The 20668-nt window shown below is 44.6% G+C and overlaps 1 protein-coding gene across 2 annotated transcripts in view; it reads right to left on the reverse strand.

Annotated features, from left to right (window-relative positions):
- Positions 1-20668, reverse strand: part of BAIAP2L1 (BAR/IMD domain containing adaptor protein 2 like 1) — a 183070-nt gene that overhangs the window by 109816 nt on the left and 52586 nt on the right. For both annotated transcript variants that reach the window (XM_063934503.1, XM_063934504.1), the window contains exon 2: positions 9243-9318. In XM_063934503.1, the coding sequence (XP_063790573.1) occupies positions 9243-9318 (76 nt within the window). The remainder of the gene's footprint in view (positions 1-9242; positions 9319-20668) is intronic.

Raw genomic sequence — 20668 nt, forward strand, 5'->3', positions numbered from 1 at the left:
TCAAAATAAAATCAGTACATAATCAGGTAGACCTGGGACATACAGCTTGAGGCTATCTAACTGTTGTGAAACTATAAGTTCCACAACAGACAAAAAGCATTGGAATACACAAATTTGCTTCGGACAAACCGGATAAAAAAATAAACAAAAACATACATACATACATACATACATACATATATATTATATATATATATATATATATATTTTCATATGTGTGTGTGTGTGTGTGTGTGTGTGTGTGTGTGTGTGTGTATTACCATTATATATATTACAAGGATAATGACAGATAGTGACAGTTCAAAAGAATTTACATGTTAATCTGCGAGTCACAAAAAAATAATAATAGGATTTTAATTACCTACCGGTAAATCCTTTTCTTGTAGTCCATAGAGGATGCTGGGGTCACATTAGTACCACGGAGTATAGACGGGTCCCTTGGGAGCCATGGGCACTTTAAGAGTTTAATAGTGTGGGCTGGCTCCTCCCTTTATGTCCCTCCAACCAGACTCAGTCTAGAAACTGTGCCCGAGGAGACGGACATATACGAGATTCACACCAGCTCACACATAACAGAAAATCAAGCAACCAGCTTGAAACAAGTCAGCAACGGCTGAACAATAGTACTCAACCAAGTAACAAGGCAGTACTGAACCAAGTAACCACTGCAGGAAAACGAAGCACTGGGCGGGCGCCCAGCATCCTCTACGGACTACGAGAAAAGATTTACCGGTAGGTAATTAAAATCCTATTTTCTCTTATGTCCTAGAGGATGCTGGGGTCCACATTAGTACGATGGGGATGTACCAAAGCTCCCAGTATGGGAGGGAGAGCGCGTAGGATCCTGCAGAACCGATTGACTAAACTTTAGGTCCTCAGAGGCCAAAGTATCGAACTTGTAGAACTTAGCAAACGTGTTCGACCCTGACCAAGTATCTGCTCGGCAAAGCTGTAAAGCCGAGACACCCCGAGCAGCCGCCCATGAAGAACCCACTTTACGAGTAGAGTGGGCCTTAACTGATTTCGGACAAGGCAATCTTGCCGTAGAATAAGCATGCTGGATAGTAAACCTGATCCAGCGAGAAATTGTCTGCTTAGAATCAGGCCACTCAACCTTGTTTGGATCATAAAGGACAAACAGAGCGTCCGACTTTCTGTGACGAGAAGTTCTCTTCATATAAATCTTCAAAGCTCTCACAAAATCCAAGCACTTTGAGGTAATTGAGGAGTCAGTAGCCACTGGCGCCACAATAGGTTGGTTGATATGAAAAGCCGACACAATCTTTGGAAGAAATTGCTGACGCGTCCTGAGCTCAGCTCTATCTTCATGAAAAACCAAGTAGGGGCTCTTGTAGGACAATGCCCCCAATTCAGACACATGTCTAGCAGATGCCAATGCCAACAGTGTGACAGTCTTCCAAGTAAGAAACTTGACCTCAACCTCCTGTAAAGGCTCAAACCAATCCGATTGCAGGAACTGCAGTACCACGTTACGATCCCAAGGTGCCGTAGGAGGCACAAAAGGAGGTTGGATGTGCAGAACCCCTTTCAAGAAAGCCTGAACCTCAGGGAGGGCAGCCAATTGTTTCTGGAAGAAAATGGACAAGGCCGAAATCTGGACTTTAATGGAGCCCAGGTTCAGGCCCACATCCACCCCTGCTTGCAGGAAGAGAAACCATCCAAATTGAAACTCCACCATAGGAAACTTCTTGGATTCACACCAAGACACGTACTTTTTCCAAATCCGATGGTAATGTTTTGACGTTACTCCTTTCCTAGCCTGGATCAGGGTAGAAATAACTTTGTTCGGAATGCCCTTCAGCGCTAATATCTGGCATTCAACCTCCATGCCGTCAAACGTAGGCGTGGTAAGTCTTGATAAGCGAACGGCCTCTGTTGCAGAAGGTCCTCTCGAAGAGGAAGAGGCCTCGGATCTCCCAGCAGTAACTTCAGAAGATCCACGTACCAAGCCCTTCTTGGCCAGTCCAGAGCAATGAGGATCGCCTGAACTCTAGTTCTATTGATAATTCCTGAGAATCCCTGGGATGAGTGGAAGTGGAAGGAACACATACACTGACTTGAACACCCACAGAGTTACCAGGGCATCCACCGCCACTGCCTGTGGATCCCTCGACCTGGAACAATAACTCCGAAGCTTCTTGTTGAGGCTGAGGCTATTATGTCTATTAGAGGTACGCCCCAAAGACTTGTCACGTCTGCAAACACCTCTGGGTGGAGGCCCCACTCTCCTGGATGGAGATCGTGTCTGCTGAGGAAGTCCGCTTCCCAGTTGTCCACTCCTGGAATGAAGATAGCCGACAGCGCCACTGTGTGCTTTTCCGCCCAGAGGATGATTCTTGTTACCTCTGACATTGCAGCTCTGCTCTTCATTCAGCCTTGTCAGTTTATGTAGGCCACTGTCGTTACATTGTCCGACTGAACCTGAATGGCCCGATCTTTCAGAAGATGTGCTGCTTGCAGAAGACCGTTGTACACGGCTTTTAGTTCCAGAATGTTTATCGGAAGGATGGATTCCAGATTAGACCACCTTCCTTGGAAGTTTTCCCGTTGGGTGACTGCCCCCCAACTAATGAGACTTGCATCTGTGGTTAGGAGGATCCAATTTTGAATCCTGAACCTGCGGCCCTCTAGTAGGTTAGAGGTTTGCAGTCACCAGAGGAGTGATATTCTGGCTTTCGGTGACAGACGTATGTGAAGATGAGATCCTGACCATTTGTCCAGGAGATCCAGTTGGAAAGACCTGCATGAAATCTTCCGTACTGTAGAGCCTCGTAGGAGGCAACCATCTTCCCTAGAAGGCGAATGCACTGATGAACCGATACCTGGGCTGGCTTCAGGACATCCCGAACCATTGTTTGTATCACCAACGCTTTCTAATCCAGCAGAAACACCCTCTGTACTTCTCTGTCGAGGATCATCCCCAGGAAGGACAGTCTCCTTGTCAGCTCCAGATGTGACTTTGGAAAATTCAGGATCCATCCATGAGAGAGCAATACTCTGCAACAGCTTCTCCCTGGATGGCACTTTTATCAGCAGATTGTCCAGATAAGGAATTATGTTCACACCCTGCTTGCGGAGGAGTAGCATCATCTCCACCATCACCTTGGTGAACACTCATGGAGCCGTGGAGAGACCAAACAGCAGCGCCTGGAACTGATAGTGATTGTCCAGCAGCGCAAATCTGAGATAAGCCTGGTGAGGCGGCCAGATCGGTATGTGAAGGTACGTATCCTTAATATCCAGGGATACCAGGAATTCCCCCTCCTCCGGACCTGAGATCACCGCTTTCAGAGACTTCATCTTGAATTTGAATTCCCTCAAGTAGGGGTTCAAGGACTTTAGGTTTAATATCAGTCTTACCGAACCGTCCAGTTTCGGTACCACAAACAGGTTTGAATAATAACCTTTGTGTTGTAGGTGAGGTGGAACTGGAACAATGACATTTGACCTTAGCAATTTTTTAATGGCTTCCTGACTTTGTCAGCAAAGCTGGCAAGCCTGATTTGAAGAATCTTTGAGGTGGGAGTTCTTGAAACTCCAGTCTGTACCCCTGGGTAACAATATCCTGTACCCAGGGATCCAGGCATGAGGACGCTCAGACATGACTGAAATTTCTTAGTCTTGCTCCCACCTGTCCGATCTCCAGGCTGGGAGGTCCACCGTCATGCCGAGGATTTAGAGGAAGCAGAACCAGGTTTCTGTTCCTGGGAACCTGCGGGTGCAGGTTTTCGGGATTTCCCCCCGACCACCTCTAAAGAAAGTGGAGGGGGATTTGGATTTTTTAACTTTAGCAGTCCGAAAGGACTGCATTGCAGACATAGGATATGATTTTTTAGTCGGTGGTGTAGCAGAGGGAATAAAAGTCGGCTTACCCGCAGTTGCCGTGGAGATCCACGCATCTAACGCTTCCCCAAACAGAGCCTGACCTGTGAATGGTAGGTTCTCCACACTTTTCTTGGATTCCGCATCCGCAGACCATTGGCGCAGCCAGAGTCCTCTGCGTGCCCAGACAGCCATGGAAGAAGCTCTCGCATTCAGATGTCCAAGGTCTTTCATGGCTTCCACCAGAATCCTGTATGCGACGTAAAAACAATTCAATGTCACTTCTATCCATAGAATCTATCTCCTCTAGTAAAGTGCCTGACCGCTTTACTATGGCTTTAGAAATCCATGCACAAGCAATAGTGGGTCTTAAAGCTACACCATTTGCTGTGTATAAAGATTTGAGTGTAGTCTCAATCTTGCAGTCGGCCGGCTCTTTTAAAGCGGTAGACCCAGGGACAGGCAAAACCACTTTCTTAGACAATCTAGAAACAGAAGCGTCTACTACCAGCGGGTTTTCCCACTTTTTCCTATCCTCCTCAGGGAAAGGAAAAGCAGTGAGTACCCTTTTAGGGATATGGAATTTGTTCTCTGGATATTCCCAGGATTTTTAAAACAAGGCATTTAATTCCTTAGATGCAGGGAATGTAAGGGGGGATTTCTTAGTGTCAGTAAAGTAAGCCTCCTCTACCTGCTCAGGTACCTTAATAGTAATCTGTAAAATGTCCCTAATAGCCTCATTCATGAGTTGCACCCCCTTAGCAAGGGATGCTTCACCCCCCAGGATATCCCCTTCACCGTCTCCTGTATCAGAGTCGGTATCCATGTCGACTTGCATTATTTGGGCAAGAGCACGCTTTTTAGGATATATATCAGGGGTCTTGGATGAGGTAGCGGGAGCAGAAAATGACAAAACCTCTACAGATTTTTTCAATACCTGAGTTTCAGTCTCATTATGAGCTATCCTAGATGAAATCTGGGATATCATTCCCTTAATAGAAGCCACCCATTGGGGTTCGGATTCAGAAGGCTGAGACAGTACATTACATTCCTGAGTACATGGAATAGACTCCTCTGGAGAAGACACACACTCTGCAGCACAAGACACAGAGTCCCTAGACATGATAATGGGAGATATATAAACATACACACACACACGAAAATGTCAGACACAATTTCCCCCAGAGTACCTTCAGAGAGACACAGAGAATAAGGAGCCAGCACACACAGCGCCCCAGTAGGCAGTTATATGATAAATGCATGGCGCTGACTGAGTAACCTTAATAGGTTAAACAGTTAATAACACTCACTCTCCCCCTTTTATAACCCCCTGGTACTGCACAGGATAGCTGGAGTTATGTGGAGGGTCAGCGCTCCCTGTCAGCGTCTCTGTATGTGATCTGCAGGGAGAAAATGGCGCAGTTAAGCGCTAGATCCACTCTGAGAAGCCCCGCCCCCTGTAATGGCGCATCTTCCCGCACTTATTAGTTTATACTGGCCTGAGGTTTGCTGCAGCTAACAGTGGGATTAGCCCCTGTTAGCATAGTTTTGACTAGTGTTAGGGTGTTGCGCTGGCCCAGGGCGCCCCTCACAGCTCCGCACACTATGGTACCGCTGAGCCCTCCGGAGCGCAGCCTGTCAGCGCTGCGCTCCGACCCTTATGCCACCATTCCCGCCGGTGACCCACTTACCAGGGCACAGGCGTCATACTCACCACTCCATCTTCTGGCTCTGTTAGGGGGTGGCGGCAGTGCTACGAGAGTGAGCGGTCGCCCTGGGGGCTTGCGATCATCACCCTCAGGAGCTCAGTGTCCTGTCAGCGGAGATATGGGCCATTAACCTCAAGGGTTGGATCCTACTCCCCCCTAAGTCCCACGAAGCAGGGAGGCTGTTGCCAGCAGTCTCCCTGTACCTAACTCTTTAAAAAAAAAAACAATAAAACTAAAAGAACTCTTAGGAGCTCCCCTAGCTGTGACCGGCTCCACCGGGCACATTTTCTAAATGGAGTCTGGCATAGAGCGAGGAGCCAGCCCACACTATTAAAGTCTTAAAGTTCCCATGGCTCCCAAGGGACCAGTCTATACCCCATGGTACAATGTAGACCCCAGCATCCTCTAGGACGTAAGAGAGAGAGAGAGAAAAAAAAGTCTTCCAAAGAAAGAAACTTTTGTACTTACTGAATACATTGGGGCTGAGACGGAAGCCATAGTTACTAACTTATGCTAATGGGTCTGTCCGCGGTATTACCCGAGATATAGAATCATGTTCCAAATCCCAGGTTGGATCTGGGATTTTGGTGTGAAGAGGGTATACCGTATAGCGAGCAGATCGCACTGCATTCTAACAGGTTCCCATTTTGTCACACCAGTACCAAAAATACAATATAAACATTACAAACCAATTGTAATATATCATACAATACACACATATAATCTTCTTATAGCAATAAAACTACGGAATCCCTGTGTTACCAGTAAATAACTAACCATTGTAAACCTTTAAACAGAGTTAACATTTCAAAAACACAATGGTGGGAACAAGCTCATAATATAAACCATTCATCCTAATTTTAAGCCTACAATAACGCCTGAGAAGCAGAAGCATGTAAAAGCCCTGTAGGTTGCTTATCGTGTGTAAAAGTAGTAATTACAGTGGTCTATACACTGACACGTCCAGTGTTTAGATCTCATAAACAAATTATGTTTACATTGAATTTTCTCTTACAGTACAATGTCCAACAGAGGGTTAACACTCAGGAAATAAACAAACATATGCAAATAATATGTCCCAGAATATACAGAGTCATACCGCAATACTGACAGATATGCAAGTCAGGGAGGATATGAGAGCCCTGTCACACGTGCATACATGTGTATTTATAAGTATGCGTATTGCAAATATATAAGTACAATCGGGATCCCAGTTCTACTAATGCCATACCAGTATGCAGTAACAAAAAGTAAATACCTAACAAATATAAAATAAATATATAAAATATTTCCATCTAAAACGTATAGGGATATTGTCCTATCCCTAGAAAATAACCATTTTCTGGGGTTAGCGAAATAAATAAAAAACAAATAGACATATACAGTATAATATAATATATAAGGAGCGGTAGCGGGAGACCAGATACCTATGGTGCCCTGAATAGTTTTCACTGTGTGAACAGAGCATAAAACAGCTGCCACAGCAATATAATATTAAATGGCTGCAATAAACAGGCCACTAGGAGTTACACGTGTACACATTGTGGAAAAGGAACCCTGTATCCAGATGATCCTTATATTATGGTTATTCCAGGAAGAAGGAACATCTGCACAATGCTGTTACACACCAATGTAAATATATTATTCGTTCTGTATAAGAACCAATGACCCTCATTGCCTGTATCTATCTCTGTTCCGTCACAACTCCCTGCGTAACAGAACAGAATGGCGGTTACACAGATGCAAAGCTCCTATGTAAACTAGCATGAATGTTTCTTTCTTCCCCATTTACATGATCATCTCTTGCTACTGTACCTATGCATTGTACATTACCAGCATGTACGAGCAGGGGCCGTTTTACCTTCTAGCTCTTATGGGCCCTACACACAGGCCGATTGGCCGGCGAGGTGCCCAACTGCTGATATGGCCAACTGATACCCTGGCGGGGGTGGGTGGAGGGGGGCTGGGGAGTGAAGTTTCTACACTCCCCCATCACCCGGCCCCATATGGCCCTGCATGCTAATATGGACGATATTGTCCATATTGGCTTGCAGCATAAACGAGCCGGCACCAACTATGAACGAGTGTGAAGCCGCGCATCTTTCATGCATACATTCATTAATGAACGAGATCGTTCATATCTTTCAGTGTAATCGGCCAGTGTGTAGGGCCAGTTAGAGATATTTGTCTATATCTTTCCAGCTGTAGCAGAGGTCCTCTTTGGAGCTAAAAAGTCCCAGGACAGCACACTACACAGGTTGGACCTCTTAGTGCTCTGGGGACATATAATATTTTCACCTGTTGCTGAATACTTTCCAGTGTTAGTGTTTACTGAAATGCAACCAAGATGTATATAAACTTCATGTCACACCACAATCTTCCTGCACCCAATCTGACATGGGCCTCCCATCACTGCTCTGACCTCAGCCTTGTGCACCTTAAAAAGACTGAATATTGCTGAGTTACTGTATATGATACAGGTGAAGAACCATTTGATGCTTTAATACAAAAGAAAAAAAAAAGGGTCTTTTGTGTCTAAAGCCGGGTATACAATGCAAAAGACCGCATTTAACAAATTTTCCGATAACGAGCATTCGTTACTACAAATTTTTAAGACCGTGAAGTGTGTACGCACTATATCACTAGCAATGCGTGCTGCCACGGGACTCACTAGCGATGTCGTCTGATCATGAAACCCAGTATTTACTGCTGCCCACCAATGTATGCCACCATTTTTACTCTGCTGCCCACCAATGTATGCCACACAATTTTTACACTGCAGCCCACCAATGTATGCCACCAATTTTTACACTGCTGCCCACCAATGTTATATGACTGCTGGCAATTTGTCGAACGACTCACGTATATATCGTTTGGTTGTCCGTAAAATCGCTCCGTGTGTACGCACAAACCCTAGAGTATCAGAATTGTTTTCACGGCACCCCTAGGCCAAAAGCTTCTTATTGAGAAATGTAGAAAAAAAATATTAAAGTAAGTAAATTGTGTTTATATGTCATCCTTGGGTCCAATTACGTGGGAAGGGACAGGATTCACTTCTGGTTGTCCACGTAATTTATGATTGGAAGACACCAGCACTGGTTTTGCCTATTACATTGGGGGTAATTCAGACCTGATCATAGCAGCAAATTTGTTAGCAGTTGGGCAAAACCATGTGCACTGTTGTGGGGCAGATGTAACATGTGCAGAGAGAGTTAAATTTGGGTGGGGTGTGTTCAAACTGAAATCTAAATTGCAGTGTAAAAATAAAGCTGCCAGTATTTACCCTGCACAGAAACAATATAACCTACCCACATCTAACTCTCTCTGCAAATGTTATATCTGCCCCACCTGCAGTGCACATGGTTTTGCCCAACTGCTAACAAATTTGCTGCTATGATCAGGTCTGAATTACCCCCATTGACCATAAATATTAGAATTGGTTCTTGAAACCAATCCAAGGCACCCTTGCAAGTATCCCGAGGCACCCCAGGGTGCCTAGGCACACAGTTTAGGAACCACTGGTCTAGTGTGTACCTGGCTTTACAGCAATGTTAGGTTACAGTATAACAGGGGAGTGGTCAAAATGTTGTTTAAAATCCTATAAATATCCAGCTATGTCAGGGGGAAATAAGGTCAGAAGTCTTTAACCTGATAATAAAACTTGGTCAGTCATATTGGTAGAAAACTTACCAGAAACTGCTTTTTCATAATTTTTTCCTAAGTTAACAAGGTTCCTTAGTCCAGGGTTGAACTGGTCCATAACATTCTGAAAACATATTAAATAGGTAAGAAACATAAAAATTAAAATCCAAGTAAAAAAAATGACATGATCATGTATATTGTTCACATAATATTGCTAAAAAGCAATGCCACAAGCAGCAATCTCCATTAACCTAATTAACGTTAATGTTTTACTATGGAAAGCCTTTTTCAACAAGACAACAATGCAAAACAGCTGCTAAAAGAAAGGAAGATCAATATTTTATCAAGACGGGATGCAGTCAACATACCGGCTGTCAGGATCCCAGTGTTCAGGAGACCGACACAGGAGTCCCGACATCCGGTGATATGCAGCAAGACAGAATTCCGACAAACGCTCTGTATTCCTACACTGTTGGTGGGTCCACGCCACTGAGTGGGAATAGAACTTGTGGCGAGCAAAGCGAGCCACCAGGCCCAATGTGCAGCAAGCCCATGAGGGGACTGGCTACCGGGATTCTGGCAGACGGGATGCCACTGTCGGTATAGTGACAGCCTGCATTCCGCCTGCCGGAATTTCATATGTATTCCATAACAAAAGCTATCCACATTAATTAGAGAGAGAGAAGAAAAGCGGCCGGATCGGCACTCGGGTGCTAAGAATCAAAGTGCCTTTGTGCCCTTGTAAAAATGTGTAGTAGAACAAAGGTATCCCCAATAAGGAGAAGAACACGCGGCACTGCAGGACTTGTGAAGATGGTGCTTTACTTCATGTATGCTGTTTCCTGAAGACCGTATTTTACATCCTGAAATGTTGAAGTATATACATACATACATACATACATATACAGTATATATACATACACACACACACACACACACACACACACACACACACACACACACACACACACATATATATATAGTGTTCACGCTAGGCTGTTTTAGCAGGGCGCCACGCCCTGCCCGATTTTTTAAGGGCAAAACCCGCCCTGCCCTTTCTGCGGCTCCTTGCTAAAACAGCCGCCCGCTTTCTGCCCTCTCAGCATGAGAGCTTGGGGGAAGCCCAGCACCTCCGTAGGTGCTGGGCACGCCCCAACAGTGACGCCGCCGGCCGCCCACGCTCCTGTCTGTGGGCTGAACTGCCCACTTGTACTACGCGTAATCGGCCACGCCCCCTATTTGCATGACCACACCCCTTTCTGGCGCGCACGCTTGTGCCCCTCACGGACCGGCACCCTGCCCGTCCCCTAGAGTGTACAATATATATATACACTCACAAACAACAAATATGAGGCGGCACTCAGCAGACTTGTGAAAAAAATCAATAAAGTGTATTCAGTACGGCCAACGTTTCGGGGACCACCTCCCCGTCTTCAGGACAAGTGTACAGTGATAAACAAACCATTTTATAACAATCAACTTACCCCCCCTGATCAGATTCCCCGCCAGCGTCTTCCACACATACATACATCAGATATGGATGCCACCATGTCCAGTTGAGCAACAGTATCAATACCACTATAAAGGGTTTTGAAACGCTGGCATATACTTATGGTGTGGTATTGATTTTGCTGCACAATTGAACTGAGCGCGTCATTTATATCTGATTTCAGCACGTCTATTTTGTGGTACTGGTACTAGGCAAGTTGCGGACAGTCGGATTGGAGTGCCAAGCACTGGTAGTATGTATGTTTTTATATATATATATATATATATATATATATACATACATACACTGTGGGATAGCCCGGCACTCACTGGATACGATGTGTAATGGGCCTGGGTGCCCTCCGTGACAATGTTGATATGTAGAAAGAAATCGGCGGCACTCCAGGGTTTAGTCAAACAAAACTTGTGTATTAAAGCATCACAAGATACAATACAAAACCGACGTTTCGGGGCCCAAAGCCTTGAAGAAGGGGCTTTGGGCCCCGAAACGTCGGTTTTGTATTGTATCTTGTGATGCTTTAATACACAAGTTTTGTTTGACTAAACCCTGGAGTGCCGCCGATTTCTTTCTACATATATATATATATATATATATATATATACACATATACATACATACATACATACATACATACACATACATACATACACGCACATATACATACATACAGGATAGCTTTTGTTAGCATATGTGGGGGCTTCTGTACCATGGTACAACTTACACTAAAATCTACAAACCAAAGAAACAGAGGAGCTGGGATAAGCCAGCAGCAGTGCCCCTGTAACCATGGCTATGACAAAGGACCACGTCATTAAGAACTGCCAAGGTGTCATCTGGCAAAGAGGCAAACCAGCTACAAGTTATGTTTCATGGCCAGCACTTTGCAATCAGAGCGGAGACTCCACAACCTACACAACCTCCAGCAACAGGTGATGTGACAAAAGTAACAGGCAGCACCACTGCTTTGTAGCAAACAGCACATCCTGCAAAACATTTAAATGAACTGCCTTTATTTAGCCTGAGGCCATGCATGTGGTACCCGAAACGTCATTAATTTGTGGTATGCGATACATTATGTATGTGCCTGATGCACTGTGACTGTGTGTATGTTCATTTTGTTTAATTGCCATTGGACTTAATAAAGGAAGTTCATTTAATCCCATTTGTTTCATGTGCCAACTTTCAACAATAAGCGGTGCTGTTCTTTCTTTTATTGCATTCCCAGGTGTCAATAAATTGCCCTTCTACCTGCATGCCAGCCCGCCTCTTTGCATGTGAGCCTTATTCAACTTAGATGCGCCCTTGCCAATACCCACAGCACCAGGCAGCCTAAACTTGCTTTTGTAACTAACCGTGTGGAATTTGCAGGTTTCCTCCCACCGTCAAAACATACTGGTAGGTTAGTAAGTGTGTGACAGAGAATAAAGACGTACAAGATCCTCTCCTGTACCAGTGTGCTCCCGCCGGCAGCTATTTCATTGTTTCTGCCGACAAGTGCTCTAACATCATTTCAGCTCGCTACACTCGGTGGGTGAAATGAGCAAAAAGGGGCCCGTTTGGGACAGGACTTTCCACAACGCGCCCATTAGTTTAGTTGGCTTTAGCCGCTACCCGACACTAATGAGCGTGATCAGTGCAATAAATAAAAACAACTGAATATCGCCCCGCGATCTCCAGTCACTTTAGATGGTAGATCAGGTGCAGCATAACAACTGAACATTATTATTACCAGTTATTTACATAGCGCACACATATTCCGCAGCGCTTTACAGAAAATATTTGGTAATTTACATCAATCCCTGCCCGAGTGGAGCTTACAATCTATATTCCATACCACATGTACACCCAACACACACTCATTTTACTGAATGCCAATTAACTTACCAGTATATTTTTGGATTGTGGGAGGAAACCGGAGTACCCAGAGTATATCCACACAAGCACAGGGAGAATATGCAAACTCCACACAGAAGCAAACCCATGACCTCAGTGCTGTGAGGCAGTAATGCTAACCAGTACACTGTCTGTGATGCCCAATAAGAGTAAATCGGTGATTTCTCTGCCTTTTGGATATGACCTAGTGCAAATGCCCAATTACTCTGTGGGACATAAAGGTAACCCCAGTAGGCAATGGGCCATCTCCTGTTCCAAGAGGCTAGCTGCCTGAATCCCACTGTGCTGTGTCCTCCCAATGGCATCAGAGCTGGTGCTGCCCGAAGATCCTCTAGTGCACAGGTTCTCAAACTCGGTCCTGAGGACCCCACACAGTGCATGTTTTGCAGGTCTCCTCACAAAATCACAAGTGACATAATTAACTCCACCTGTGAACCTTTAAAAATGTGTCAGTGAGTAATGAATACACCTGTGCACCTGCTGGGTTACCTGCAAAACATGCACTGTGTGGGGTCCTGAGGACCGAGTTTGAGAACTTAAGCTCTAGTTCATAGGTCTGCAAACTCTGTCCTCATTACCCCACACAGTGCATGTTTTGCAGGTCTCCTCACAGAATCGCAAGTGAAATAATTAACTCCACCTGCGGACCTTTTAAAATGTGTCTGTGAGTAATTAATACACCTGTGCATTTGCTGGGTTACCTGCAAAACATGCACTGTGTGGGGTAATGAGGACCGAGTTTTCAGACCTATGCTCTAGTGCACAGGTTCTCAAACTAGGTCCTCAGGACCCCACACAGTGCATGTTTTGCAGGTCTCCTTACAAAATCACACGTGAAATAATTAGCTCCACCTGTGAACCTTTTAAAATGTGTCAATAAGTAATGAATACACCTGTGAACGTGCTGGTTGACCAGCAAAACATGCACTGTGGGGTCCTGAGGACCGCGTTTGAGAACCTGTGCTCTAGTGACAACCTCCAACTTTGCACTGCATGAAGCATTTTGTACTATGAACTGTTAATTTTCAAGCAGCACAATTTTTCCTTTACCTTAGCCCACTGGTAGGGGCAAGGACAATTTTTATATTCTTGGTCGAAAGGCACATTTTTTGCATCTACACCTCACCATCTAGCATACCTCCCAACATGGCCCTCTCCAGGGGGGACAAAATGCTCTGCTTCTGGACTTTTCTCTTAATTAATGATTGCCGGCACCTGTGTTGAACAGGTTAATGGATAAGAAAGGTGTTTCAGCACAGGTGATGGCAATCATTAATTAAGAGGGAAGTCCAGGAGCAGGGCATTGTGTCCCTCCAGGAGAGGGTCATGTTGGGAGGTATGATCTAGGTTTTTGTTTTCTTAAGGGGTTGGAGAGAATCATGGGTGTGGATTAAAAGATCACAAAAAATAGGTTGACAGGGTTAAAAGGGTGATGAAAATAGTACAGTCCAAAAGGTTGACAGGTTCAAAAGGTCAACAGGGTGAAAGGTCGACATGGAAATGTTCGAAAAGGTGTTTTTTTTTTTTATAATGGTTACTATTACTAATTGTGGTCCACAGGGATGGTAAATTCTGAAAAAGTTGAAGAAATTGAAAGTAAAACAAAAAACTTGTGTTGACGGTATGTTTGCTGACCATTGTTATGTCAACAGTTTGAACATGTCGACCTTTAACAATGTTGACCTTCTAGACCTTCATATAACGTCAACCTACCGGCTGTCTATTATCCAGAACCCGAGTGACCCTCTCACCATGTTGTCAGAGGCTCCTTACTTATTGGGGGATTTGAACAACCAGTTCCTAGGTGAAATCTTCATAGGACTTTGTGGAGGAAGGGAGCCAACCGAGCCTTGCTGTGGAATTCAGCCAGAAGACCTTTGCTCTGTAAAGGACCTTGTTTTTGGGGGTGAAGATGTCAAAAGGTCACCCCTAGCCTTAGCAAAGGGGTGACCTGAAGATACCTTTTTTTCCCTCTAAAACGCCTTATGGCTCTGAGCTGGGGCTGAGGGTGGGTAAAGGAGAGAAACTGGGCACTTCTCCTTTTTAAGACTGTCCAGAGAACCCATCTAACAGCACATCATTTGTTTAAAACAAATTCTGTCAAGTGCTGCATAATATGGTGGCGCTACAAAAATAAACTATTAATAACAACCATTTCAGAGTCACTGACAGCCAGAGCACATTTACGAAGGAATAACAAACAGAGTCAGAGTTTACTGAATGATCTTCTGGTAACATAGCTCCCAACAAAGAGAACGCAACACATTTAAAAAAACATGACATTACTACTTAATGCTTAATGTTGTCATTAGATGGAACTTAGCTCTAAACCCTGATAAGTTACATAGTTTTTTCATTATCTCGCAATACCAGATAGATAGAAATGCAAATATAAACGTTAATTGGTGTTTTGTGTTTCGCAGAGGTTCAGGGATATTAGTAAATGAGCCCCAGTATCTGGCTGAGTTTCCCATCTAATTCAAAGTTTGTTGGGCGTTGCTTACGTATTACATCTGGTAGAGCAAGTAGAGAGTTGGCTGCAGAACTCGCCTGCTCCAAATAACGCTGGCAGGAACAGGGTGTTTGCATTTACTATTTAACAGGTAAAACACAAAGCAGCCAACCGCAAACCGCTCATGTACATACCAAGCCCAGGCATGTTGGGCAAAAAGTAAATGTATAATAAAAAAAACACAAAAACAAACACTTGATTGTCTCGCCATGATACATTTATGCAACAATAATTTCTTAAGTTTATACCCAGTGCAGAAAACTTACTATTGGCATAGTGCCACTGGCGAAATAGAACAAATTATGCAGAGTCTCCCTTTAGCACCTCACTGTAAATCTGCCCTAACGGCCTCTATTCTGCAGTGATTGCTAGGAACATTATCTTGGTCTAAATATCCTTCATGGTTGGCAAGAACTGGAAGAACAGATACATTGTGTATGACACACACAATCAGGTCTGTCATCACTGTCCTAGGGGATCTGGCAAGGGTTTTGATTTTCAGATTAAAAGTGGCTAATGGGCCGGATTCAGAGGTGGCTGCGGTTTTGAATTTTTTACATATAGCCGATGATTTGTCTGCTGTGGTCTTGTGATTGAGGTCGTGTGTGGACTTAGTCGCAGGGTGACTGACAGATAGGGGCTGATTGGGGGAAGTCCCAGGGAGTGATTACTAAAATGCAGGCCTGTTGCAGCTGGGGGCGTGTCGCAGCCAGCATATGTGGACGCAAGCGGCAGATCTGAGAAGCTGACAGGGGCATCACAATAGAAAAGACAGCTCCTGTGACATTTGCATAACTTCTTACATCCGCTGCGTAATCCGGAGGTAATCCGAAGCAGTTGAACAGTGTTTGACATCGTTGTAACAGCAAAGATATAAAAAAAAAAAAAAAATACTTATACGGGTTGTCATATGTTATGATGGGTAAATTAAACCTCCCAGACCAGGGGGCAGATGTATTAAGCCTGGAGAAGTGATAAAGCAGTGATAAATGCAAGGTGATAACAACCAATCAGCTCCTGTCAATTTAGATATTGGAGCTGATTGGCTGGTGCGTTATCACCTTCCACTTATCACTGCTTTATCACTTCTACAGGCTTAATACATCTGCCCACGGGTTTTAATGCTCTCACGTACATGCAATGCTCTGTAAAACGCTGCAAGACACTTTGTCATGGCTGCAAAAATGCATGTTCAGAAAACACAGATTTTGGCTTATAACTCATTGACATGTTATTTTTATATATTGTATGTGTATCAGTTATGCACACACATGTACATATACAGTGGCAGATGCAGCGATGGATAAATGCACCCACAATCATGTGCACGGGACTAAATATGGATATTGGCCTGTATGCAGAGTTACATGCATCTCTGCGGCCAGACCACTCCTATTAATAGGCTTGGTTTCATACTGGCCTCAGTGAACCAACCCATATCCATCTGAAAAAAAAGACATATTTATGTGTATGCACAACTCTTATAAGCGCATAATTCCATCAAGACATTTAGATGACGTGCAAATGTCACAATACTACCCACATATGCTCCTTCAGCTGCAAGATGCGGCTGACTTACGTATTGTATCGTCCATGGTCAAGTACAATCAGCTCTGGAGCACGCACAATGTGAAAGCACACAAGATACCTCTGTAAAACTGGTGCTGTTCATTGCACTGTATCTACCCCAATCCACCTACCAGTATGGTTTTGGAGTGTGAGAGGAAACTCACAAAAAACAAGGCAAACATACAGTACAAATTCAACAAAAATAGTGCCCTGGTCAGCAATAGAACTTATGACTTCAATGCCGTGAGGCAGTAATGCTAAACACTACGCCAACCGTGCTGTCAACCAGAACAGACTCTGGGTTTGTGCCAGATACAGGACTCAGGAGAGGTAAGTATAACTTACTATATATGGGTGCATGGTGTGCAATGTGTCCTCCCCCTCCCCCCCTCTCTGGCACCCAGGGGCCTGTGTATACATTCAAAATTAAAGAAGAAACATTCCACAAATCACACCCCTTTTAACATAAGCTCAAAACTGATCCTGAGTACACACTGGAAGATATATCTCCAGATCAATTGATCTGCAGATATATCTAAAGCCGGATCGGGCAGTGTGCTGTTCATACACACTGTCTGATCCGTCGGGGACTGACGTCATGAACTGGGCAGGCATTTATACACGCCCACCCAGTTCAGTTGTCAGTCACCGCCAGCTCCTGCAGCTTGTGTACGGGCGGTCAGCTGACCGTCCGTACACACACACACCGACGTACCAATATATCTAACGATATAATCTGCCATCGGCTGTGCAGCAGGGCCAATACGATATGTCTGTGAACGATGGAGATCACATCGCTCGTACACAATGGCCGACGGACCCGAGATATATCGGCCGTTCAAGAGAACGGCCGATATATCGGCCAGTGTGTACGCACTATTAGTTTGCTTATTGATATTAGTGTATCACCCCTCCTCAATTCTTTTGTAAAAAATAAATACTCATGTCTCTGTGTGATCCTACAGGAGTGTTTCATGAAGCTCATGACCCACTCAAAGTCCAGGTACTATGGATAGCCATGTATGAGCACAGGTGGCTTAATTATTACCTGTCAGTTTCAGTTACCTACCTGTGCTGAAGCAGGGATATCACTAATGTCTGGACTCTGAAAGAGGCATGAGAACCAGGTTTGGGAAACACCAGCCTATAGCATGGTAAATGTCCCCCTACCATCTCACAAAGAAATGTAAGTAGTACTACATTCCCCCCCCCCCCCCAGCGCCCTGCACCCATCAGTGACCGGAGTGTGTGGTGTGCATGGGGAGCAATGGCGCACAGCTGCAGTGCTGTGCGCTACCTTAATGAAGACCGGAGTCTTCAGCAGCCGATTTCCTGGGCATTCTTCTTGCTTCTGGCTCTGCAAGGGGGACGGTGGCGTGGCTCCGAGACCGGACGACCGAGGCTGGGCCTGTGTTCGATCCCTCTGGAGCTAATGGTGTCCAGTAGCCTAGAAGCCCAAGCTAGCTGCAAGCAGGTAGGTTCGCTTCTCTCCCCTAAGTCCGTCGTAGCAGTGAGTCTGTTGCCAGCAGATCTCACTGAAAATAAAAAACCTAAATATATACTTTCTTTTCTAGGAGCTCAGGGGAGCCCCTAGTGTGCAACCAGCTCGGCCGGGCACATAATTCTAACTGAGGTCTGGAGGAGGGGCATAGAGGGAGGAGCCAGTGCACACCAGGTAGTCCTAATTTATTCTTAGATGTGCCCAGTCTCCTTCGGAGCCCGCTATTCCCCATGGTCCTTACGGAGTTCCCAGCATCCACTAGGACGTCAGAGAAATGTAAGTAGTACTACATTCATACTGTCCTGCTCATCCCATCCCCCAAAGCTATGGAGTGGCCAACAACTACAATGAACAAACTTCAGGCACTAGTAGTGGAACCTGACGATAGTCCTCCATGACCTAATGATAAAGCAGTAATACCATCCCCACTGACAGTATGCCAGTAATACCATCCCCACTGAGTGTATGTTATGGGGATGCTCCAATTATGTAGTCCCAATAAGCACTTCTTCCATCGCAACCTGTATCAGCCAATATGCAGTCTGTGGGATTTAATACAAAGTTACTATATGTACAATTGACATTGCTCCGATCAATTGCCTATGGGGGTAATTCCAAGTTGATCGCAGCAGGAAATTTTTTAGCAGTTGGGCAAAACCATGTGCACTGCAGGGGGGCAGATATAACATGTGCAGAGAGAGTTAGATTTGGGTGGGTTATTTTGTTTAAGTGCAGGGTAAATACTGGCTGCTTTATTTTTACACTGCAAATTAGATTGCAGATTGAACTCACCACACCCAAATCTATCTCTCTCTGCACATGTTACACCTGCCTCCCCTGCAGTGCACATGGTTTTGCCCAACTGCTAAAAAATTTCCTGCTGCGATCAACTTAGAATTACCCCCTATGTTATGCTTTTATCATTTGCTGCAATTAGCAACAGATAAAAAAAGGCATCTGTCTGCAGCTCCCAGTCGCGTAATTGTAGTTATTATGCTGAAAAATGACATCAACTTAATAGTTTCTAAAAATGCTATGACAATAACACAAGTGATATAACAATAGTGTTAGCGATAATAGTGATATATAAACTTGTGATCAGCACAGCATTCTTTAGGCAGATAAGCTGCTGCTTTATCGGCTGGTCTAGAAAGGTTTCTTAGCTACTTATATATATGTATATGTATATATATATGTAAGGGCAAGTGTGTTGCTTTACCATTAAGTGCATTTCTTAGCTCCGCGGTACAAATTCCAGGTACAAGATACATGTACAGAAACTTATCAGTGCCCCTGGTACACAAGGCTTTCTAACTGTGCACACAGACCTGCAAGGCACATGTCCCCTAACTTTCAGTGATTGAATAACACATGAATAGAAGTCAAAGGAGAATAGATTGGGATAAAAATAGGAAACCTTAAATTAATGAGGGGTACAGGCCAAAAGTGATAGCAGACAAAGTACTGTAAGTAGGTTTTACAAGACAGGACTGTGTAAGTTCCACCTTCTCATCACCAGAAACTTGTCACACTAGGGGGCGATTCAATTGTTTCCCCCCGTGGCTGCCCCTAGATGGTGCCTTATAAAGCGATTCAATTGCTGCTCCGTTTGGAAATGTGAGGGGGAAGAGACAACGACATTTCAGCTCGCGAAAAGCATCCCGTTTGGGGGCCCAAACGACACTTTTCATGTTGCAGCCGAGACTTTAATTAGGTTTAATTAATTTGCGTGGCTAGACCCAATGTTTCTGGGTGCATCAGACGTAATGGGTGCCCGATTAAACCAACAACTGAATTGCTAAGATGGGCATCCATTACTTTGGGCTCCCAAAAATACAACTGAATTGCCCCCTGAAAAAATAAGAATTAAAAGCATAAAGTTTGGTTGTGCAACTAATCCACAAAATAAACTGCACAGGTTGCACTAATCAGTTGGGGTTATAAAAAAATAAGATTTTACACTTACCCGTAAATCTATTTCTCGTAGTCCGTAGAGGATGCTGGGACTCCGTAAGGACCATGGGGAATAGACGGGCTCCGCAGGAGACATGGGCACTTTAAGAAAGACTTTGGACTCTGGGTGTGCACTGGCTCCTCCCCCTATGCCCCTCCTCCAGACCTCAGTTAGAGAAACTGTGCCCAGAGGAGATGGACAGTACGAGGAAAGGATTTTTGGGATCCCAGGGCAAGATTCATACCAGCCACACCAATCACACCGTATAACTTGTGATAACTACTCAGTTAACAGTATGAACAAACAACATAGTCTCGGTCTAAACCGATGAAACTATAACATAACCCTTATGTAAGCAATAACTATATACAAGTCTTGCAGAAGAAGTCCGCACTTGGGACGGGCGCCCAGCATCCTCTACGGACTACGAGAAAATAAGATTTTACTTACCGATAAATCTATTTCTCGTAGTCCGTAGTGGATGCTGGGACTCCGTCAGGACCATGGGGAATAGCGGCTCCGCAGGAGACAGGGC

This window comes from Pseudophryne corroboree, chromosome 7 (genome assembly GCF_028390025.1).
Source record: "Pseudophryne corroboree isolate aPseCor3 chromosome 7, aPseCor3.hap2, whole genome shotgun sequence".
Taxonomy (NCBI): domain Eukaryota; kingdom Metazoa; phylum Chordata; class Amphibia; order Anura; family Myobatrachidae; genus Pseudophryne; species Pseudophryne corroboree.